Source organism: Paramisgurnus dabryanus, chromosome 8 (genome assembly GCF_030506205.2).
Source record: "Paramisgurnus dabryanus chromosome 8, PD_genome_1.1, whole genome shotgun sequence".
Classification (NCBI taxonomy): domain Eukaryota; kingdom Metazoa; phylum Chordata; class Actinopteri; order Cypriniformes; family Cobitidae; genus Paramisgurnus; species Paramisgurnus dabryanus.
Window position 1 is genome coordinate 15,985,880 of NC_133344.1, and position 24,639 is coordinate 16,010,518.

At 36.8% G+C, this 24,639-nt stretch overlaps 1 protein-coding gene across 2 annotated transcripts; it reads right to left on the bottom strand.

The window, feature by feature from the left end:
- Window positions 1-228: 228 nt before the first annotated feature.
- masp1 (MBL associated serine protease 1) lies at window positions 229-21,993 on the bottom strand. Of its 2 annotated transcripts, XM_065280668.2 has the most exons (12): window positions 21,851-21,993; window positions 21,311-21,533; window positions 17,493-17,670; window positions 16,726-16,857; window positions 14,043-14,239; window positions 12,227-12,374; window positions 12,028-12,146; window positions 11,838-11,916; window positions 5,241-5,360; window positions 5,093-5,164; window positions 4,093-4,164; window positions 229-3,927 (listed from the first exon to the last, which is right to left on the bottom strand). In XM_065280668.2, the coding sequence occupies exons 1-12, from the start codon at window positions 21,988-21,990 to the stop codon at window positions 3,056-3,058; spliced, it is 2,352 nt and encodes a 783-aa protein (XP_065136740.1). In that variant the 5' UTR covers window positions 21,991-21,993; the 3' UTR covers window positions 229-3,055. The 2 variants fall into 2 exon arrangements, with proteins under 2 accessions (XP_065136740.1, XP_065136742.1); XM_065280670.2 differs by lacking the exons at window positions 229-3,927; window positions 4,093-4,164; window positions 5,093-5,164; window positions 5,241-5,360 and adding an exon at window positions 10,725-11,728.
- Between the last annotated feature and the right edge of the window lie 2,646 nt (window positions 21,994-24,639).

The following is a 24,639-nucleotide window of genomic DNA, read 5'->3' on the forward strand; positions in this document are numbered from 1 at the left end:
AGGCACCTCTTTGCCCTGATTGGTTGGATCACATGACCATGCTCCTCCCAAACTTAGTTAAATAAACTTCGTTAAAAGTTTTTCAACTAAGTTTGGGAGGAGCATGGTCACGATATCCAACCAATCAGAGCGAAGAGGTGCCTATAAATAGCCGTCCATCACCTCTGTCCCGTAAGTTTTTTGCAGCGTCCCTCCTCCTCCCCATCACCGCTCTCTTGGCTAGTTACATCTATCCCAGTTAAAGGAACACGCCCACCTTTTGGGAATTTAGCTTATTCGCCGTATCCCTCAGAGTTAGATAAGTCCATACATACCTTTCTCATCTCCGTGCATGCTGTAACTCTGTCTGATGCAGCCCCCGCTAGCTTAGCTTAGCACGAAGACTGGAAGTGAATGGCTCCAGCTAGCATACTGCTCATAATAAGTGACAAAATAACGCGAACATTTTCCTATTTATTTGTTGTGATTTGTAAAGTGACACCGTGTACAAATAACAAGCTCATATGAGACACAGCCATGTTTTAACAGTATACATACTGCGAACTATATTCTCAGAAGGCGAAGCACTGTTAATTGAGCGGAGTGATTTACTCGCAGCACCCGAGAAGCCCCCTGGTGAGGAGCAGAGATTTAGGTCAGAGTTGTTCCAACCCCCTGCGCAGTAGCTCATGCCAATTCGTACGTATTTTACGAAAAGGCTTCATAATAGGTGTGATTGACTTCATCTGGCACCGCAACAGCTGACAAGCGGATGACATCAAGTTAACGCAAGAGCAATTTAAAATCAGAATCCTTTGTAGAAGATTTCTCGAAAACGCTCTTGCAATACTGATGTCATTCGTATGTCAGTTTTTGCAGCACCGCAGAAAGTCAAACCAAAGTCATATGTTTGGTCAGACACACCTAATATTTCACATGACCACACTCTTACATTTTGTACGATTCATTTCCCCCCTGTCACGCTGGGGTTTTATTGGGTTTAAAAAAATAATTGTACGCTTTTGTATGATTCGCTTCCTACGAAATTACCCAACCTGTACAATTACATAAGAAATGCTGTGAGATCAGGCTGAGAAAACAGGTTCACAAACAACAACCTAAAAACTTTCAAGTAAGGGTACAACAGATGCAAACAACAAGTTTCTCGAAACAGATTTATTTATTTCAAATTACATCCATACACTATTTGTGCAAATACAACGCTTAACACATATTTTATAAAATGTGTTTTTTTTGTTTTATGTGTTTATTATAAAATATATGTTTTATGACTTTCAATAAGAGTATGATATTTTAAATAAAAAAGTAAAACTCAGTGTAGTTATAGTTTTTATGTCATGATGTAACAAAAGACGTGTTTGATTTATAATACCTAAATACCTATTTATATACCTAAATTCTGTATTGCTGGCATACAAACAGGCATATATTTACTTATTGCTTACATGGAGTATAGATTGTTTGTTTTCTTTAAAGTCTAAATACTAGGATGGTCCTTATAAAGGGTCAAATTTGTTTTTTAAATGTTCAACTCTAACTTGTGTTAGTAAATGTGTTAGGAGAATATCAATAAAAACACACTACTAGGGGTTGCTCAAAGCCTTTGAATATTTCCAAAATCACATACAGCGGGGGAAATAAGTATTTGGCACATAAGCATTTTTATTAGTAAGGGGATTTCTAAGTGGGCTATAAGTGGACACAAAATTTCCACCAGATGTAGCCATCAAGCCAAATATTGAATACAAAGAAATCAGAACATTTAAGTATACAAGTTGAGTCATAATAAATAAACTGTGAAATGACACAGGGAATAAACACTTTATTTAATACTTTGTAGAAAAGCCTTTGTTGGTGATTACAGCTTCTAGATGCCTCTTGTATGGAGAGATCAGTCGTCTGCATTGCTCAGAAGTGATTCTGGCCCATTCTTCAACACCAATGGTCTTTAAATCTTGAAGGTTCCTTGGGCCTCTTTTATGAACTTTGATCTTCAGTTCTCTAGATAGATTTTCTATGGGAATAGCCCACTTAGAAATCCTCTTACTGATAAAAATGCTGATGTGTCAAATACTTATTTTCCCCGCTGTATTTTTGCAAAAACTGTACCATTTAAAAATGCACACAACATACATAAAACTTGCTTCTTGGAGGGTAACTTTGTTCCAGTTATTTCAGTCTCTTCTGATCCGAGTAACCATATAGCGGACTTGCTTCGTGTTGCTTCAGAAATTGTCCCAGTGTATATTGTCTATTGTCAAATAAGTCCATTGCTGCCATAAGTATATAAGCAGCCTCTAAATATTAAGTAATATTGAAACAATTTTGCCCAATTTTTTTATTATTCAAACATATTGGTGGGGTGAGAGCATGAACTTTAAAAGTTAAAAAATAAGGACCACCCTACTAAATGCTAACCGATACCGTACTTAATCAGATAATTACATTTTAGGACTGTAAGAATTTAAAATAACAGTACAAATATAAAATTAGAACTTGCAACTGTAGTGCATGCAAACCTTCATGTGTTGTTGAATACGAATGTTTATGTTTTTGATAGCGACTTGGGCATATATCTACCCTCTGTACCATCAGTGGACTTACTTTGTACTTAAACTGCATCTAGTCTACAAAAAAGTCATGTGAAATATAGAAAAGTAGAATAAGTAGTGGCAGTACACTGTAAAATGTTAAAGTTGGATCAACTTAAAAAATTACTTCAATTGGTAACGCCTAAATATTAGAATTTTTTTAACTTAATTTTTTTCACTTTAAGTTGAAAATGTTTATATACGTTAAGTGTTACAAATCGAAGTATTTTGTTAAACGTTTTTTCACCTTAACTTTTTCACTTACAGTGAATTTTTTTTTAAGTGTTAAGTTTTTTAAGTAGAGCAGCTTTCACTTTTTACAGTGTGTAGCCAAACAGACATCTCTTTACACAAAATTGCAATACAAAAATCTTCAAAGGGACCTTAAAAATCATTGTATAAAATATGGAGCAAAAAAATACATAAAGTTTAAAAAAAATAAGACGATTTCAGCTCTAGTGTCCTCACCACCAGCGGTCTACGTTCATCTCCGTATGTAGCCAGTGAATGTAGTTTGCCACTCGGGTGTACACCCCATACACCCTCTGACTACCACACTCCTCTGGTCCACCCCAGGAAACCAGTCCTTGTGCTACCCATCTTCTACTGCGGGTGTCCTGGATGACGAACGCCCCTCCGCTGTCTCCTAAACAGGTATCTGGACCACCTTCATAAAAGCCAGCGCAGAACATATTTGTGGTGATGTTGTAGTTACTGGAGCGTGAAGCGTAGCTTGCTTCGCATTCGTCCTGCGGGACAACGGGCAGCTTCACGTACTGCAGAAGCTCGGAAACCGAATCCGAGGTCAAACCATTGGCGGATGCAGAAGAATTGGCCTTGTTAATGCCCCAACCGGCCACCACACCCATTGTGTTGGGTTGAGGCATCAGGTCATTATCTTCAACGGCAGGCCTCGGCAGACAAACAGGTCGAATAAACTCAGACAGCGCCACCTCCTTACTGAGTTTAACAAGCGCTATGTCATTATTATAGTTGTTGGAGTCGAACTGCGGATGAAGGACGACTCGCTCCACGGAACGGTTGGTTGCTGCATGTTTATCCCGTACGTCCGTCAGGCCCAAATGGACCCGGATGTGTTCAGGAGCGACCGGGACGATGGAAAGATCGCGCCGATGAGAACGCAGAACGTGGGCGGCCGTGAGAACCCAGGATGGGGTGAGGAGAGCTCCGCTGCCAAACCAACGATCCTCGGGCACACGCGAGGTGTCTTCTACTGAGAGAAGAGCCTGCCAGGGGAACAGTCCGGGAGATGCTGTCCTCCCGCCAACAATTCGCTTCTGTTGCGCCGGGAAGAGCTGGGACTGTTCGCCGCATGCTTGAACACACACATGCAAGTGCAAATTAACCTAGTGCAGCAATGCAGAGCATAGATGCATAAAATCACATATATAGATACAAACACACATAATTGAACAAGCAGGGTCACTCACACCTATATATTTAACAACCCAAAATAATTATAAAGAAGTTTAAGGCTTACCAATGGGAGTGCTGGTTAATGGACTGGGAAGTTGGAGTTCAGGATGTGTATTTGACGTATTATCATGATCTCCTGCAAGTAGACACAAATATAAGAATAACTGATACTCTGGTTTAGATTAACTCCTAAATATTTCAAGATGAGACAATGTTGTTTTCTTATCCCCATACTGTATGATTTTCTTTAATTTTTGGAACACAGATGGGAATATTGCCAATTTATTTGAAATGAAATTTATTCAATAAATGATGACAAAATTTTAATTTTGGGTGAACTGACTATTTTGACAGGGTTTTATTTAAACTGTGGATCTGGACCCACATGTGGGTCACACAATGGAAAAGGTTGTATGCGTAAAGTCAGCTGTCATTTGCAGTGAATGACACAATAAACTGTTTAGTCCAGTTAATGACTAGCAGTGACAATGGTTTTGATCTGTTTTGTTAATGCTGTTAAACATATATTTTATTCACGCCTGTACAATGACACGGAAAATAAAAACAACTTTCTCCTAAAATACATCATAAGGTTTTAACTCTTTCCCCGCCATTGACGAGTTATCTCGTCAATTAAGAGAAAACATTTGCATAAAAAAGTGTTCCTGGTGAATTTTTATGTTAATCTGCAATATCGCCATTATCCACTAGATGGCCCACTTATTCAATTTATGAAAAAACTGAAGCCAAAACGTTATTTACTCATTTTAAACTCTGTGTATGTTCTGATAATCATTCTGAATCTGATCTCTAACAAAATTCTTTCACAAAAATGCAATTATTTCAGCTTTTTGCTAAAAAAAATATTTTTAAAGAAAATACCAGTATTTAACATTTTGTTTGCTAGTTTATTGTTTGTTTGATAGCAGAGGGTCCGTTCTTTCATTTGATATTTGTATGTTTATATATTTTTAGAAGAAAATTTTCCTGGAAGGCATTTTGTGAAACTTTCAAAAAATGGCTGGCTCCCCAAATGAGTTAATATTGGTGACTTGTTACCTTACCTGTTAAGCAGGAGGGCAGTGATGTCCCATCCTGACTCACCCACTTCCCACTCTGGTGACAGGTGTAAGTGTCTGTAAGACAAATAATAAACTCAGTGACTCTATATAGTACACTAAAATCAGTGACTGACAGTGTTGAAATCCTTACTATTGATCATGGGTGAGTCTTTACAGCTGTACTGAATTGTAGATCCAAACAGAGTATTGTTTTCAGAGTTTTCAAACACCCCATCACCCAGAACCAAATCTACTGGACCACAATCCACCACTAAAGAGAGACAGTGAAAGAGAATAGATATGACAAAGTGTTAGACATGTTTCATTCCTTAAATCTGAAAGGATTAGTTCACCCAGATATAAAAATCCTCACCCGCATGCCGTCTCAAGTATTTAATATAAATGTATTTGTTTGTGTTAATCTGGGACGGTATGAGGGTAACAACATTTTAAGAGAAGTTTCATATTTGGGTGAACTATTCCTTTAGATTTGAATGGAGTACTTTTTTATAAAAACTAATATTTTCAATAAGATAAAAAAGAAGAAACTTCAAAAAGTTTCTTAATTCTAAAAATCTAAAATTAGCATAAAAATTTAGCAAAATTGAAAGAAAAAAAATAAAAGATTATTTGTGATCCTATCTGTGAAATCCACTCTAAAGTCTCATATCTAATTATGAAATTGTGACCTTGGACCACAAAACCAGTCATAAATCCACAACAATAGCCAACAATACATTGTATGGGTCTTAATTATCAAATTTTCAGTAAGGATAATGTGAAGATTTCCATGAAGAATTCTGTACCTTTTGTAAATATATCAAAAGACTTGGACTTCAGTTGGACATGCTTTAAAAGCGATTTTCTCAAAATGTAAATTTTTTGCAACCTTAGATCCAAGATTTTCAAATAGTTAACTCATTCACCGCCACTGACGAGTTATCCCCTGAATTAAGAGAAAACATTTGCATGAAATAAATTTAAAAATAAAAAAAAACAAAAAAATGATTTATTAAATTTACACTTCATGTATGTTTTAAAATCGTTCTGAATCTGATCTCTAACAAAATTCCTTCACAAAAATGCAATTATTTCAGCTTTTTCCTAAATAAAAATTACCCATATTTAAGAGTTTATAAGCAGAGAAAAAAAATGAAGATGGTATGAAACATTTTTTTTCTGTTATGTTTGTTTATTGTTTGTTTGAAAGCAGAGGGTCTGTTCTTTCATTTGATATATTTGTATGTTTATATATTTTTAATTGAACATTTTTCTGGAAGGCATTTTGTGAAACTTTTGTGAAAATCACAAAAACTGCTGGCGGGCAGCTTTTCAAAAAAACAAAAAAAAAAGGCTGGCGGGGAATGAGTTAATGATTGATACATCAATGGAAAGCTTATTTATTCACTTTCAGGAATACAAAATGTACCCTTATGACTGGTTTTGTGGTCCAGGGTCACAATTTGTTTGATTTCACATTTATTTCAATAGTATTAGTCAATATTAAAGATATCAAAGTTATATATTCACACAATGTTCTTTACATTATGTAGGAATGTAGGATGGTTTTATGTAGAAAACACTAAATCACAAAACAATGACTTTAGCTAGATTTACACAGACTGGGTCACACTTGTTTGAGGAATTAGATGAAAGTGAGTATTCAGAAAGAATGACAAAAGCACAATGTACAAATTTCAAGAAATGTGGATTTTGCAAGATGATTCTTAGATGGGATCTGATCTGAGATGATGAACCAAACAAAATGTGAAAACACAATCATACCAAACTTTGCGTGTCCATCCCATCAAAACGGTTGTCCATTTCCAACAGATAAGGCAGTGCTGTCCTGTCTTGAAAATCTAAGTGCATTTTGCTATTTCACCACACTAATGTTATACTTACTGTTCTGTACACATCTACATCTGTGGGTATCATGTCATCTGATTTGTCAGACCCAGAAGCCAAATTGTGTCATTACAATTCTGACCAACAGAGGGAGACAACGTCTGATACATAAACAAATGGTCAGGCCTTCACAGCCTAACACCCCTGATAAAGTCTTAAAATCTAGACTTGTGTCTGATTGAAGATTGTATTGTACACTGAAAAAACTTGTGGACATCGGTTGCACGTGATTGAATTAGGTTTTCTTAAAATTAAAATAACATTAATTAAAATTAATTTCATTTTAAGAAAACTGGATTTAATCATGTTAAACTGGTGTACATAATTAAATTACATAGATCCTACAACTTAAAAAAAAACAGGTGTGCAAAGTAACAAGAATTACAAGCTAAGTTTAACCACCAACAAAACTTTACCAAATATACTGGATCTATACATAGTAAGGTAATTGAGCAAATAAACACTTAGTTTCTTAAAAACAATTATCTTTATTAATTACGGGTTAACTGTAATGTTGGGTAGGCTCGACCTCGTTCATATCAAACCGTAAATATGGTTTTGTGCAGGATAAACTCAGCTGTTTCCTCATAAACCTGAGCAATCTAACTACAAAACTACAAACAATTTATAATGCATCTTTATTAAAGGGGACAGAGAATGAAAAACCATTTTTACCTTGTCTTTGTTGAATAATGGTAGTCTACCCGCATTCACAAACAGACAAAAAGTGCTAGACATGCTAAATATCTCAGTCTCATAGAAATTCCTCTTTTAGAAATGTCAGCCAGAAAACGGCCCAATCTGAAAAACTGATGCTTATGACATCACAGGCATCTCACTGCCCCTCCACTTTAAAATAATTGGCTACATTTTTTGAGTGACAGCAAAGTCAGCCAATCAGTAATGAGATTGCAAGTTAAGCCAGTAGGGGGAGCCAAATAGGTGCAAAACCACTTGTTTAAAATCCCCCACCCTAATAGAGCTATCTGAGAGAGGTTTTTAGGAAGCTTCTAAGGCAATACAGACCCAAACAAAACCTTTTTTGTCTACATGTCACATCACAGAACAAGGATAAATACCCCGTTCAATCATTCTATGTCACCATTAACATCTTCATCATCATTATATGAAGAGTTTTGTTCCAAAACGCAATAAATCCATTTTGATAAATTTGGGTAAAAATGTGTTTTCTATACCAAGAAAGTGACAAGATGAAAACCACTATTTTGTGTTAACTTTCCCATAGCATCTTTATGTTATAAAAAACATAAAACACTCAAATCCATAATTTAATTTTCAAAGATTTATTATAAAAACGTATTATTTTTTCTTTAAAATGCAATAAATCCATGACAAGTTTTTTTTATTTTTCAAAATGCTATAAATCTATTGAATCAATATATAAAATGTGCATTCATCTTTGCCATGTTAATTTTTAATTAATTTAGTTGACTAGTGTTATACACTGATAAAAAATAAACAAATCAAATCAAAACAATTACTTTGTCATATTAAGAACACTGTCATTGCTGCTGTCATCCTGGGACTATGGAATGATATTCCGGACAATATTAAAAAGGAATTGCAAATGGTATTTGCAATTGCGTTTCCTACTTGTGGGTGTAAAAACTGTGACTTAATTCAAACACAAATGCAAACTGTTTGCATTTCCGTTTACGCGAACGTACAATATATGCCAAATTTCAAATGTAAAATCAAAGTCCATTTGCAATTGAGTTTCCTATGTCTTTCGAGTTATGACCCTGCCATATTTCAATCTCAATTGCAATTCATAATTTGCTATTTCACTTCCTCTAGCATCGCTACCGATCTTGCCAAAACTCAAATGAAATCGCAATCCTCTTTGCATTTGCGTTTCCAATGCCTGTACTTAAACTTGTCAATCACAGTGTTGGAGGTGGGGTTATATTATAGGGCGTGTTTGGAAGCCACGTCACTCACAGTCGACCACGCTTCACTGCGCTTAAACGGCCACAAGAGGGAGCACAAGAAAAGCTAAAATGATAACGCAGAATTTTTTTTATACATTAAATTATATAATACCTCTGTTATATTTCAGCAATTAACCAAATAAGCTTAAGCACTGTTTATTAGCTTGCATAAACTTGCATTAACTTGCTAGTAAAGAAAGATGCCATTTTAAAGCATTTTAATAAAAAAGAGCTCATTCTGTGTTAATCAGATGTGATGTGAGCTAGTGAAGTATCAAGTAAATGTGGGTACATTAATTCATGCTAATAACATTTTATTTTAATAGTGATTGGTTATGGAAGGACGGGGATGACTGGTTTCTAATGCGTTTTAACTGAGAACAAAAAACACGCGCTTCTTGCGTTCTCCTTCAATAAATCAATTTTCTTTCTTCAGGGTTCTAGAGCATCAGTCCACATATATTTCTCTCACCCTCTCCAGAAATATCGCATTTGCAGCTTTTATCCTGTTTCCCCACGACGATTAATGACGAGAAACATCTCATGCTGCACCTGACCCTTACGAAAATTAACCATGGTTTTACTACAGTTAAAAAAAACATGGTTTTGACAGCCATGGTTTTCAAAAATCATAGTTAAACTATGCTAGTGTAGTAAAACCATGGTTTTGCTGATAGTAATCAATACACCAAAAACCATGGTTACTACACTTTTACCACAATAAAACCATGGTTAATTTTCGTAAGGGGAACTTTGGGACCGCTCGTCTTCCGACTCGCTGTCACTCATTGCTGACTCCGTTGAGCCACCGACCACTCTTTGTTTGTCAGACAGATTAACATTTTTATATTGTTTTACTAAAAATACCAAGGTTACAAAATCTTTGTTAACCTTTTGAAGAAAATAAGGGTTATATGATATTTTGATACATAATAGACTGCATTAATTTTATAATACATTTAGTCAATAAATCAGCTAAATGTTCACATATTATTTTTCTGATCGTAATATCATTTAGCATACTTCATTGACTGATTTATAAAATAATACCTTTTCTAATAAAACACAAGTGTTTAAAATAATACACTTATGATACATGTCTAATAATACAATTAAAGCGTTTGACATGAGATAATGTCAAATCATTCTGCCAAATTAATACTGACAAAATCAATTGAAGGTCAATAATCAATTAATTAAGATGCGTTCGTTTAATTCATAAACTTACACTTTTGAAACGGTGCTTATCTGGTTAATAATTGCTGCAATATAACTGAGGTAATATATAATTTAATGTATAAAATGTTTTCTGCGTTATCATTTTAGCTTTTCTTGTGCTCCCCCTTGTGGCCGTTTAAGCGCAGTGAAGCGTGGTCGACTGTGAGTGACGTGGCTTCCAAACACGCCCTATAATATAACCCCACCTCCAACACTGTGATTGACAAGTTTAAGTACAGGCATTGGAAACGCAAATGCAAAGAGGATTGCGATTTCATTTGAGTTTTGGCAAGATCGGTACGCGATGCTAGAGGAAGTGAAATAGCAAATTATGAATTGCAATTGAGATTGAAATATGGCAGGGTCATAACTCGAAAGACATAGGAAACTCAATTGCAAATGGACTTTGATTTTACATTTGAAATTTGGCATATATTGTACATTCGCGTAAACGGAAATGCAAACAGTTTGCATTTGCGTTTGAATTAAGTCACAGTTTTTACACCCACAAGTAGGAAACGCAATTGCAAATACCATTTGCAATTCCTTTTTAATATTGTCCGGAATATCATTCCATATGGGACGTCGTCGCGGAACTTTTTTAACAGCGATCAGCTGTAAAATGTTTTAGTCCTGTGTGATTTTCGTTGGCTTCGAGTAAAATAATGTAAAGTTTTTCATAAGATCCCCTGTGGTCAATGTGTTAGCATGACAGAAGCTTGATGAGCAACAGCTGGCATTTTTCTGTCTACCGAGTGCCCCTCACATAAATTATAAAATTTTGATGGCGTGGAATGGTGCGCTGTGATTGGTTAAGTGGATTTATTGCATTCTGCGGACTGGCGTTTCTCGCGGTTCGGAAAAAAAGAAAGAAAAGATGATAGAATAACACAGCGGATATCGGATTTTGTGTAAAATAAAGAATTTCCTTTTTAATACTGACCTGATACAATACTGATTTTGGCAGTAATTAATTTTTTTACTGGTGTTTATAGCGTTTTGGAAGCAAACTATTCGTATATTTCAAGTATATTTGAATACCTGCATATTGTGGAATATAAACAAACAAGCTGTGTTATGAAGATCATTTCAGTTATGTTCAGTCAGAATTAACTAGCATGATGGAAACCAATACTGTACTGTAACAGACCCATAAAACACAGTAAAGATAAAGATGTGTATTAAATACTACAATGCACTGTGGGTTGCAATTTGATTGGCTACCAGCCAGTCCCATAAGATTTGTTTTTTAAGCTTCTTCTTAACGCATTTCAGCATCTATGTCGATATTCATGGCCAGAACTGATCAATCTATACACCAGTTAATCTACATATGTTGGGAAGAGGTAATTTGACATCTCCAATAGCATGTTTTTGGACGTTGGGAGGAAACCGAAGCAGCCGGAGTACACCAATGTTGACACAGGGAGAACATGCAAATTCCACACAAAATTCCTTTTTGGTGTGAGGCAACACTAAGCCGCTGTGCCTAAGGTTTAACTCAGTATCTGATTAGTTAAAAAACTTGGAAGGGAACGACGACTCCTTTGAGATTCCTTCTCTGGTGGCAGCAAAATATGAAGGTAGAAGAAGAAAAGAGAGAGAAATAACAAAGTGAGAAAGAAACAGTAGGAAGAAAACAGTTACAAAGACTTCGTATAATGACTTACTTATACACTGTGGTATGTCGCTGCTCCATGATCCATCTTTCTGGCAGTCTATCTGATAATGCTCAAATTCTTTATCACCCTGTGACAGACAACGGGTGTTAAAAATGTGGCTGAAAGCATAAATTTGTCTTAATCAGCAGGAAATAGACAAGACATTATCGGTGAAAGTGAATGGTGACATTAGTCTGACCTGTCGTAGGGAGTATCCCGGGTCACAGGTCACTGTAATGTGATCTTTGAATATATAATTGGACTGCAAAGGCTCTAGCTGACCATTAAGAGGTGTCGTAGGTGGAGGACATTCAGAACCTAAAAAAAGAAAACAACTTATATTAAACATATAGTTGTCAAATATCCTATCAGATGCCCTATGGGTGCTGAATTCTGACCTGTGGAGGTATAGGTGAGTTTCCAGCCGATGTTCTCCCCTGAGTTGTCACTGTGAAACAGGATGTTGATCGTGTTACTTCCTGTCAAGATCTTCATCGGTGATCGGTCACCACAAAAGGGACCAAACTCCCTGTCTCCAGCCTGAATCTGAATATAGAGCATCATCACTTTTACATCTAAAATAATTACTTTTTTAAGGCTTACAATGAAAATGAATACACCAAACCAATGAGTCCTCTGAATTAAACTAGACCAGCATGAACCAGAAAATGTGCATGTCAAGATAGAATTATATATTGTATATTAAATTACATCAATTATATATTGCCGTATTATAGGGTTTATAGTGTTATATATTATAGCAGAATAAAAAATATTGCGTTAATAAATTCTCATTATGAATTTAGCACGTATATATCAAGATAATTTCATAACTTTTACAATGCAATGTAAATATAACTTTATATTATAAACATAACAAGAGCATTCGTCTTGTAAACAGATTTAAAAATTATCATGTGCTGACGACAGAGTTACGTGAGATCTTCTTAACTCCACTTTAAGTCTTATTTTATCTCAAATATCAAATGGTCCGTGCTCTCTACCATTAAAAACGGCCACAGCAAACAGCATGTGCAGAGTTTGTGTACTGCTTGTCAATGACGGGCATTAAAATCTGCTGAATTCCATGGAAATCTGCGTGCACGGATTACATTTTTGCCTGCTCATTGCTTACGTGTGTTCCTTGGGATCAAACCCCAAACCTTTTGTGTTACTAACATAATGCTCTACAAAAGTGAGCTACAGGATCATCAAACAAGCAATAAAGGCTCATGTTACATAAATGTGAACGTCTGTGAAAAGCTAGATAAAGCCAATTTTTGTGATTTACTCTATTCTACATAAAATAATACAATACATAATGTAAAGAACAAAAATATAACCTTGCTATCTTTAATATTGACTGAGTAAGGCCATGCCAACGATTGAATGAAAACAATGTTAAATTAAACTTTGATGCTCCAAGTTTCACAATTAGATAAACTGAGATTTTACAGACAGGGTCACAAATAGGCACAAAACATGCTTGCATGTATATTTCTGTTATGTGTATTTTGAATGTGAAATTTTAAAAGGAACATGGCTTAAATGGCCTGAGTGTGTACTGTATGTGTACCTAATAACCAATAGGCTTTATGCCCAGCCGCACTACTTCCTGAACTTCAGCCAGCTCCTTCCCAGCAAGCAATTTGGGCTAAAACCAGCTAAATTTGGGCTGTCAGTGAAAATCTAATAGACGTCTACCATAGCCCAAGAATAGACGATACGTATAAGTTTAAAACAAATGAAAGCAAACACCTTGAACACCTGTTGACTTTGCCTACATGTTGGAATATCATACATCTTCAAGTTATTTTGGCAAAAATGGCATGTAACCAAATTCAAGGCTATTTAGGGTAGAAGTGGGTTACTCATAGCCGGTCTATATTGGGTCTATAGTTAGCCGTCATTTCAACGTCTTGGTTTTTGCTTGCTGGGTTGTTTCCTGTCTTCCATTATTGGACAAACTGATTAATCCAGGTGTGCCTGACCTCAGTAGTCACAACAACCAACAATAATCAGACACACCTGGATTAATCAGTTTGTCCAATAATGGCAGACAGGAAACAAGGAGCTGTCTGAAGTTCAGGAAGTAGTGCAGCTGAAATTTGGCTAGAAATGTGTGCCCAATAAGTTAGGTATGTCTGATTTTATTTCTTCTTTGGGCATATTTGAATATGTCCGAGACAATTTGTACAAATGCTAAATTCTTACTTTGATGAAGTCATATGGGCAGGAGACTTCTGGATGGTCTTCAATGTCAAAGGTATCATCAAACTCCAGAGTGATTTGAAAGCCCTCCTCTAGCTCAATGCGGTACATGCAGTCTGAACTCTTGGGGTATGGTTTAGGGAAATCTGCGCTGGCGATCTCTCCAGATCGCTCCGTAAAGACGCTTTCATTACACTCCACTGAAACAGTGTACAAACACACATAAACATACGGTATATATTTCATTATCATTCAGTGTACACATTACAAAATCTGTAATAAACACATGAACAGAGATCACAGAAAGACTAAACAAAGAGACTTTGTCACTCTTCCCTAAATGTCCTGTTTAAAATCTCTCAGCTATGAGAAGTGCATGTAGGCTTTACTATGGCTCTGATCAAATGTTTGCAGTTTGCAAGTTTATCCACATCTTACTGACTACTGAAATGTAAATATTTAGCAGTCAGCGCTTGGCTACAATCAGATGGGCAGAGGGCAAAGGCTAGACATGAAACAGACTCAAGCATACACTTACATTGTGCATTACTATAACTGCAACACTTCACAGTAACATAAAATATGATGATGATAATGTTTTAGATTTATCTCTATCCAACCCAATGTAAATGTGTCGTAATTAGTTTATTTGACTTATCCCTGTAAACTCAAATTAAACTGCTTTACAGTATAATCACAAATTCCAGCCACTAATCCTAGATAATCCAAGTGCGTAAGATTTCTTCTATGCAATGTATGCAGATAAGTGCTAAGATTTGACAAAAGCTTTAACTTAAGCACTTGGTCAGGCAAGAGCTTGCCAAGAACATAATGTGTACACACTGTGTAGATAAAGCTGTGCATATACACAGACATTACATTTTTATTTGTGACATGAACTTTAAGACCCCGGGAACAGGAAGTTGGGATGTAATATATTTCTGAGTGAAACAAAAGGTGGGTTTGACTTCATGCGGTGCTGCGCATATCGATTGGCAGCTGGCTTTAAGCAGTGCATGCCAGATAGACATTTGATCTGACTTGAGCTGACGCTGAAGACATGTGACGTATGGCAGCATTAAAATACCACATCTTCTCCGGAGTGGCTTTAGCTCTTCGTGATTTGTCGCCTCACTAATGACAACAATCACATGCTTTTCATATTTAATCAAACATTCAGGTAAACTAATAAACATGATAAATTCATGTTTTTATAACAGGTAAAACTCCTTAATATACCTGAATATGTTATATTGTGCCATGTAAAAAAATAAAAGAAGCGAAAAATAAATCTATTGGTATTAAATAAATAGGTTTATGTTTCTTGTTATTTTCGGGCATACAGTATAAGAGTACCTAAAATATTCAATATAAAAGCTTTCTGGCTGCAGCTTTTATTAAAAGATTTTTTTTTTCCACTTCATTAGCAATTAAAAAAGGAAACACGGCACACACGTCACTATGGCAAGCATCAGGTGTCCGACTTGACCGCTCCGTCTTCAACTCCTCCCTAGACTGCAAGCGGCAATTGTCGCCAAACGGAAAACTTTATTGGGTATAGACGGTTTCAGCAGTAACAACATAAACAAAGGCTTTCGTGGAAGACAGGTAACTTCCGGTAAACTCCTCTAAAGGGGATCGCACACCAGCCGTGCAGTCGCGTCTAGGACAACTCGGAGGAATTGTAAACCGGAAGTGCACATTAAATAGCGCGAGCTTCGTCAGCTAGCTTCTACTTCAAAATGCAAAATATACGTTAGCAGCCATTGTTAATCGTTAATGATTTGGGACAAATATGATGTTATTTAATGTTAAACTATGTGAGTGGCGCTGTGTGGCGCGACAGGGATTTGAGCACTTTCCTATGTCACAGCTGGGTGGCGCGGACAGGCGCCACCTGGCAGCGTCGGTGTGCATATACTCATAGAAAACAATGTGTTCGATTTTTTTTGGAACGGCACGGCGCGTCCAGTGTGCGATCCCCTTAAGAATCAATAACAACTAAGTCCTTTTGGAGTAGATTATTTCTGATAACAAGCAAAATATATAACTAGATTACCTTAGTTCAAATCATAGCTAAAGCATATAAAAACTATACTTAGCTAACGTTACTATGTAAAATGTGTACTATATAACGTATGCAATCTTAACTACAAATCAGCTGCCAAACCTCCCTTCACATTGCGCTGATCCATGATCGCCGTCTCATCGGCTAAACATTTGTTATTTTCGACGAGGTATTTGTTCCAGAGCTCAGTTTAGCAACTAGTCAGACCATACCGGAAGTTACATTTCGCTGGGACGTGTAAACGCGTCGCCGTACGTGCGAAATGGAACTCACAGTAGACCGACAGCTGGAGGAGGCGGGGTTAACGGATGCTCCTTACCAAGCCGTCTAGCAGAGAAAGATTGCTACAAAAATGCAGAAGTACATTTTCAGATTTTGATTAAAGTGTATTGGGGCACATGATTTGTTTTTTAAATGACACACACACAGATAAATGGTTTAAAATGAACACTGCAATATTCCATAAAAAAATAAGAACCAGTCCGTTTTGATTTCATGGGGACTTTGACCAATCAGGATTTTACAGGATTTTCCTGAGCCACATATAAATATTGTTTAAACAATGACATATTTTGGCACCATTAAGATGTGGGTCAACTGTTTTTGTTTAAATGCTACCTTTGCATGTTCTGTTATCAGAGTGAAGCAGGTATCCATAGCGGCAAGAACAGTAGAAGCCACCAATGTAGTTATGACAGAAATGATCACAAACGAGATCTTCATCATTTCTGTCTCTGCATTCATCAACATCTACAGAAATACACAAAGGTGTGAAAGAAAGAATTATATTTAGCTTAAAAGATGACTTGAAGGAACAGTTCACCTAAAAATAGTGTTGAGTTGCATCATCCGACATCATACAGGCACAATTAAAACAGCAAAAGATTGTCAGGGAATTTAAACTAAATTGTGGTAAAAATATAGGTCTGTTAATCATATAAGTAACAAGGGCTACAATGATAGTAACTTTATGAAGCATGACACCCTAAAGTCACTAACAGCAAAGATTTTTTGCCACAATTAACAACCAATATCAAAGGGGTGGTGATAAGACACTCGCCTTTGGTGTGAGAAACCTGGGTTCGAATCCACTGTGACACACCATTGTGTCCCTGTGCAAGACACTTAACCCATAGTTGCTCCAGAGGCGTGCGACCTCTGACATATATAGCAGTTGTAAGTCGCTTTGGATAAAAGTGTCAGCTAAATGAATAAGTAAGTTAAGTTAACAATAACCATAAGTTATATATAACCAAATAAGTTATAAGTTAACAATATTCAAACACAACTTAAATGCACCGTAGTGTACTTGTGCATGTACATGCTCCCCATCATGTGTTTGTGCCTTCATATGTAATGTATGTATTGTTACTTGCCACACTCACCAACTGCACTATAATGGGCCTCGAACCCTGAGTAGCGCTCCTCATTAGAGAAGTCTGAATGAAACTCCACACTGAGCTCACTTCTGGGGGACGTGATGACATCATCAGCAGGCACCCGTTCTGTGTCTGTGTTCTCTCTCCCACAAAACACGGCCAGCTCCTCGCTCTCTGAGAACACCTGCGTGAACGATTACAAAACAAACAAAATAAAATTATATATGAGTCACCTCCGGTCTTGTGTACATAAGTATAAATACTAACGCAATGCGATGGTAGAAAAGGTTTACCTTAAAAATTTAAATTCTCAAATTTTTGACTTGATGGTCCAAACCCACATGACTTTCTTTCTACTGTGTAATACTAAATGAGGTTTTTGTGCATAACGTTTACCATTTAGTAACCAGGGAACGTTGACAAATATACTGGATAACAAGATTGAGAATAACTATTACTATGAATAAGAGACGATGCAAGCTCAATAAGGCCACTCTAGTAACAGAAGTCCCACCTTCCAGTTAAAAGAACCAATCACCAATCAATAAAGCCTGATTATTCTCTGGGGGAGAATTCTTTGTACAGAATCGTGTGAGGCCCTGCTAACCTGTGTGCAGGTGCAGTAGCTGAAACGACTTTAAAAAAAGTTTTAGCTGACGGGCAACCTTCTCTGATAAAGCCAATCCGAAAGTGACTTAAAGTGCAAATCATCTACAGGCTCCAAAGGGAGTCCATCCCCAAAGACACTCATGTTAAAATGCCCAACTTTACTGCAGAAAATAATATGCTGACAGCATGTTACAAAAAGTGAATTTGGTCTCTATAGCTAATTTTTCCCTACATGACAACTATGAGGGGGTTGCATTTTTTGTAACTCATTCATTCATTTAAATTATATTAAGCCTTAAAACACATTTTCGGTTATCCAGAAGTGACATGCGGTGAAGCATTTGCCAAGATGGTGGCGGCTGGCTCCGCCCACTTTTGGCTTCAAAAGCGCTCTTCAGAAACCTATGATTGACGTCACAGACACTATATTCATGTTTTATACAGTCTATGGTTTTAGGGGGTCATATATAAGATTTTTTTAAGATGTTAAATAAGTATTTGCTGTTCCCAGAGTGCATATGTGAAGTTTTATCTCAAAATAATCCACAGATTATTAATTATAGCATTATTGCCTGAGCAAAAGTGTGCCGTTTTTGGGTGTGTCCTTTAAAATGCAAATGAGCTGATGAAATGCAAACACTGATCGATATGATGGTGGTTTGTTGCAACTTAAACTCAATTGTGCTGTCAACTTTTTTCTCTCTGCACTAAATGGCAGTGCAGGCTCCAGACTAACTTTTTTCACTAGGAGCAGAGTGGCCCCCAACTGAAAATTTTAGGGGCGCAACCAAAAAATTTTGGGGCACATACCGTAAATCAACATGCTAACCAAATATTCACATTTCTACTAGGTAATACACTGTATTAATAATGAATACTTTGATGATAGATGCAGAAAGTACAATGTGCTGTTTTAAATTCAGTGTCCCATCACAAAAAAAATGTCAAATTTACTGGTCGCACATGTGCGACTGGATGTAAAATTCAGTGGCACACTCTCAAATTTTGGTGGCAAAATGCCACCATTTGGTGGCAGTCTGGAAGTCTGCAGTGCCGTGGTTGGGTAGTGCAGATTAAAGGGTGTTATTATTGTAATTGGCCATGCTACCTAGCCCACAAAACAGGCGAAATCTGAACAACCTATTTTTTCACATGCTTGCACATAATGGCTTACCAAAACTAGGTTACTGGGTTGATCTTTTTCATGTTTCCTAGGTTGATAGAAGCACTGGGGACCCAATAATAGCACTTAAACATGGAGTCAAAAAAGTCAGATTTTTACGCTAAGACGCCTTTAAGAAACAAAGGCTATTGTACAGCTGATGTCAGGTGTAATTGTTGATCAGAAATGTTGTTTAATTGTGATTCATATATATTTGTTTTTCCCCATTCAGGTAGATAGGACTTTAGTCTCGCATGACTGAAATAACTGCCCAGAGGCTTGCAAACATGGCCCCCTATACCACCGAGACCAAAACAAAAAAAACGCTTTCTTCAAAATTCCTCCTTTTATGTGCCATAGAGGATAGAAAGTGCATGTGAGGTTAAGTAAAAGTCAACAAAAATCTTTCCCTTGAAATATTCCAGACTTTAATAAGAACCCACTTTACTTAACCAGACGACTGACAGTTCAACATTTTTTACATTTATACTTGCATGAACACATTTTAAAATAACATAAAGACAGATAACTTCATTTGAACACTCCCAAATTCTCAAGCTCTTAATGGAACGAAACAAATTACACAGGACGAACACTGACAGTCCTCAATTTAAGGAAATACCCTGACAAAACCTGGCACGCACATCAGCACAATTAGAAGCGGCACGCAGCCAAGCCATCAATCAAACCCGCAGTCGCACATCCAAACATTTCAGAGTCTGATAAAACAGCCAAGACCTCACTGTTTCCACAACTGCACATTCGCACAAACAGCCCAGAAACATGTCTCTTATCTGGCTTCCAGCTTGTGTGTTTATTTTACCCGTGTCAATGAACGGCATGTGACCCACAGTTACTAAAGAACCACCATTAGAGAGATGTTAATTCCTGAGCAATAACACACTAAAAACAATACACAAGCCAATGAAAGAATAGTAACTGTTCAGATATTTCACCAAAACACACCTCTAGTGAAACAAAAAAGCAGGTGTGTCGGTGTAGTTAAAGTCTATACATTATATACATACATCATGCATGTCTTTGTGTCTGGCAAAAGCTCTTGGTCTTAAGCCTTTGCTTGTTACCATAGCAGGTTGCTGTGGTACCCCCATGGAGGTATTTAAATATGAATATGCCCCCCTTCAGTCTGGGCAAGACATAGGCTCCGGGGAAATAAATGCTTTTAGGTCTATCCATCCAGGGCACCAGGGCATCTGTCTGTCAAACAATCTTGCACGCCCATCTTACCAACTTATACAATAGCATGCTGAGACTAGCAATGACATGCATGCAAGCAAAGCTACAAAAGACTGTCTGGACATATCGAGCAACTCTTTTATCAATCAATATTAAAGTTTTATGATGTAATTTAAACTTAAGCAACCCTAAGCCAAAGTACAACACGTGTATTGATGAAATACAATGCAAAACAAACAATATATTTTAATGGTTTTAACTATAAAAACATTATGAAATTTCTTTATTTGGTGTGTTTTCGGTCTTATTCCATTAGGATTTTATGGTTTCCATCCAACAGGTAGCCTAACATCCCACTTATAGAAACCAACACATTATCAGACCCACAGAGACCACTATAGTTTCCAATACAGAATTTCCATAATAACCAATAAATGCATAATTTTTGTAATGATTCTAATGTTCATTTAGCAGGGATATTTTTAAAGTAGCGATGAAACCTCATGCTGACGTGTATACGAAAAAAAATTAGGGCTGGACTTGAATTCGTCCATCTAAATTAATTGGATCGTTTGAAGTTGGGTCATGCTATTTGATGACCGGAAGTAAATAGAAATAATATCAAGGAGGGGAGGAGATTTTTGATAGGGCAGATTAAATTTTTTTTACATGAAGCTCACAGATATCTAATTTGTAAAAAAATACCACAATATTCCAAAACAAACTACACATTTTAACTTCCATTTCATTGTGACTTTAACATGGTAATTCCTGCTTTAAAAGATTTGAATAACGTTTATATTAAACTGAAGTTGATAAACAAGTCAGTGTTTGTTATTTTTTTTTATTATCTTACCTTTACGTAGTCGTACTCGCATAAGTATGACGGCTCTATGTCAAAGTGCATAAAATAGAGTCGTATTTGATATCCGTCTGGTACAGTTATATTCCACTGCACTTCGGTCTCTTTCGGATATGATTCGGGAAAGTTCGGAGACTGGATGCTCCCGTACATTTCCGTGAGGTGGATGACTTTAGACCACAGTGGCCACACGAACTGGGCCAAGATTACAATAACACTGCGTACAGAGATGTATATAAAGCACATAATTAAATATAGCATTTAAATGGTTAAACCACAAGCTTAAACGACGTGCGTGCTCAACATTTTCAAGTTTAATGTAATCCAGTAAATCTTTACATAATTGCAGATATCACAATCATAATACTATTTATTTTCGCAGGATATAAACAAAAAACGTCAGAGCTGAACGATTGTCATTTCAGCTTTTGTTACTTTCTAGATATGTCCAAAGTTCACTTTAATTTCAAATGCCTAAAGCGCAAACTTGCGAAGATAAACAAGTTGATAAGCGTTGAAAAGTTTAAGTTTTACCGCGTGAGCTCCATTGTTTCTCTGTCAGATGGAAAGATGTTGTTTTTCTGTCTAAACTCTTGTTTTCTCCACACATCACATCGCAACCGTTTACACAAAGCGGTCTCCCCCACGGTGCCTGACTGTGTGCGCGCGCGCATATGTGTGTGTCTGGGCGGGGTGCGAGTTTTCGTTTTCCCACGCAGTTTATAGTCTCTTTCTACAGGGGACCTTATAACTTAGTAGTGTTTAATGTCACAAACAACAGGTGAAATATTTAGCAAATGAATTCAACATATGAAAATAAAACAACAAAATGTAATACAAATTCTATTTTCATTATAAAGACCATTCTGTAGCATCAGGTTGCCATTACAATCATTACAAAATCCTTTTTTGTTGTTTGTTTAAGTCTCATTCGAGTATGGTATTTGTTTATTCCCATCCACCATATCCCATTAATAACCCAACACATTACCAGAACCAGTCCATTATAGTTTCTATTGAAGCCAATACAATCCCCGTTATGAATACAAAAAATTGGGTAGAATTGTAGATTATTGTCATTGTTTTAAAAACAATGAAACAACAGCAACTCGTATAGCAGCTCTTACAATGACTGGCAATGCCAAGATGTAAATAGGCAAAGATATAAATACAAAACACAATTAAATTCATTCCATCATATTTATGTATGGAAGATTGCACATTGTGGGTGCTGTAACTGCCTTTTGTTTTAATTTATTTGTTGTCCAACTCTTTTGTTGCTGCGTAAACAGTCCTGCTGTGTGAGAAATATATATTTTTTTTAAATCAAGGCCTCAATTAAAATGAGGTCATGTACTGAGGGAAACTGTCTATTTGTTATGCTTCGCATTTTTCTAGAGCTTTCTAAACTCCTTGTTGTCCGCTCAACCATGTGATTGGTCCTGAATGTCTATTTGAGGTGTCCCTCCTATCTTAAATAACAGGGATGATCTCAGTTTGGCATACTTCGATAAACATGGTATAACAATTTGTAATATTACAAGGACATACAACAACACAATGGCATAAGAATTATGTTTTAGCTATCAGAACACATGCAGAAAAACTGAACAATTTTAACTAATTTTTTTTGTAATGTGTTTGAGGGCTCCTGGTTGATGCCAATGGTTTGCCTGTCCTTGTCTGAGGTCATCTTTGTGGATGTGTGTCTAATTTGGACTTCTGATGGATGATCACTATAGGTGATTAGGGTTGATTAATGCGTTTAAACCCTCAAAAGATCCTTAATTCCCGACCGATCCATATCCCACTGTTATACGAGTGATAATGGAACTGAGGATTGTAGCCCAACAGTGCAATAGTCGACAGGTGGGTAATGAGCTCTGTGTGTTTTTAGAGAAAAAAAAATATGTATGTGAGAGTGAAATGTGAAAAAGAGCAAACGTAAGAAAACATAATCTGACGAACAAACATGTTTATTACGAAAGCACCACTCATGGAGCAACCGGCTAAAAATGATCCAAGAGGTAAAACAAGAGGATGCTTGTTGAGTAGTCATTGAAAGGGATGAATGTCCCAAGTCAGGGTTGAACATATTGCTAAATAACTGAGACTATTCTTTTCTTCTATACATTTTATATAAGAATATGTGTTCAATAAGAATCAAACCCACAACCTTTGCGCTACTAACCCAATGCTGTACCAGTTGAGCTCCAAGACATCATGTATTATCACCAGTGTACCTTAAAAGTTCAAATGGCAGCTGGTGTTAGAGGACATGTATCTATGTATTGCAGTATCTCAGTGTGCTGCTATTACATTCTGAGTTTCCTTGAACTAGTTAGTAGATGAAAGCCGATTAAATTGACTACAATGTAATTTAGCTTTTGACCTCTAGAGGAGGCTGCTGACCACCTCTCAGTCGGCGTGATCTGCAATGCAAAATCCATTTTCGCATGCACCTCCAGAGAATGTACGAATCTTTCTAGTAAGGTGATGACAGCTTTCCTTCATGCATTGTGGTCTGTGTTGATGTTAAACGTGTTGCACCGTGGGCCTGTGAGGAACGACATTAATTTGTACAGTATATGTCTTCACATATAATGACAATTAAGCTCATTTAAACTTTGCACACTCAGAATTATTTTTGTTTTGACCGTTTATGGACGCACACTGCATAATTACGTAGGAAATGTAAAAACAAAGCAGTACAAGTACCGTCGTCACTAAAAGTATTTTTTTCTCCATGCTAGTGCACTGTGCACGTACTTACTTACAAATAAGTTTTAATAGCGATTTGAAAGTTACGGAGCCCGCGATGGGAAATGGTGGTGGATAATGTTTGGGATGAGAGGGAATTTTTTTTTATAGCTTTTGCGTTCCCCCGAGAAGCTTTTTGCGTTCTCTCGCAAAACTTTTGCGTTCCCCCGAGAAACTTTGCGTTATCTCGCAAAACTTTTGCGTTCCCCCGAGAAACCTTTTGCGTTCCCCCGAGAAACTTTTTGCGTTCCCCCGAGAAACTTTTTGCGTTCGCTCGCAAAAAGAGCCTATTGCTGGGTCCCAATTCGCCTACTTATACTACGACCTAAAAGTATGTACTGTTTTTGTGAGGAAAATGTACGTACTTTTGAGTGTGTAGCAAAAGAGTATGCACGTTCTGGGACGTACTTCGATGACGTCATGCAAAGTAAACGACAACGTGGTTGCCTAGTTACGCACACCAAACGCAGGTCGTTTGTGAGGCGGCTGGTTATGATGTTCATGTGCAACAACGTGTGTAATGAAAGCTACTTATTTTAAAGTCAAAATAGTTAAAGTTTATA

Bases quoted from the DNA above. Each gene is read 5' to 3' on its own strand.
- masp1 (XM_065280668.2), bottom strand. From the start codon at position 21,990: ATGCGCGCGCGCACACAGTCAGGCACCGTGGGGGAGACCGCTTTGTGT. The intron at 12,147-12,226 runs GTCAGAATTCAG...TTCTTTTTTTAG, and splicing joins ACTCACCTATACCTCCACAG to GTTCTGAATGTCCTCCACCT. The intron at 11,917-12,027 runs GTCAGACTAATG...TGTCTGTCACAG, and splicing joins CGGGATACTCCCTACGACAG to GGTGATAAAGAATTTGAGCA.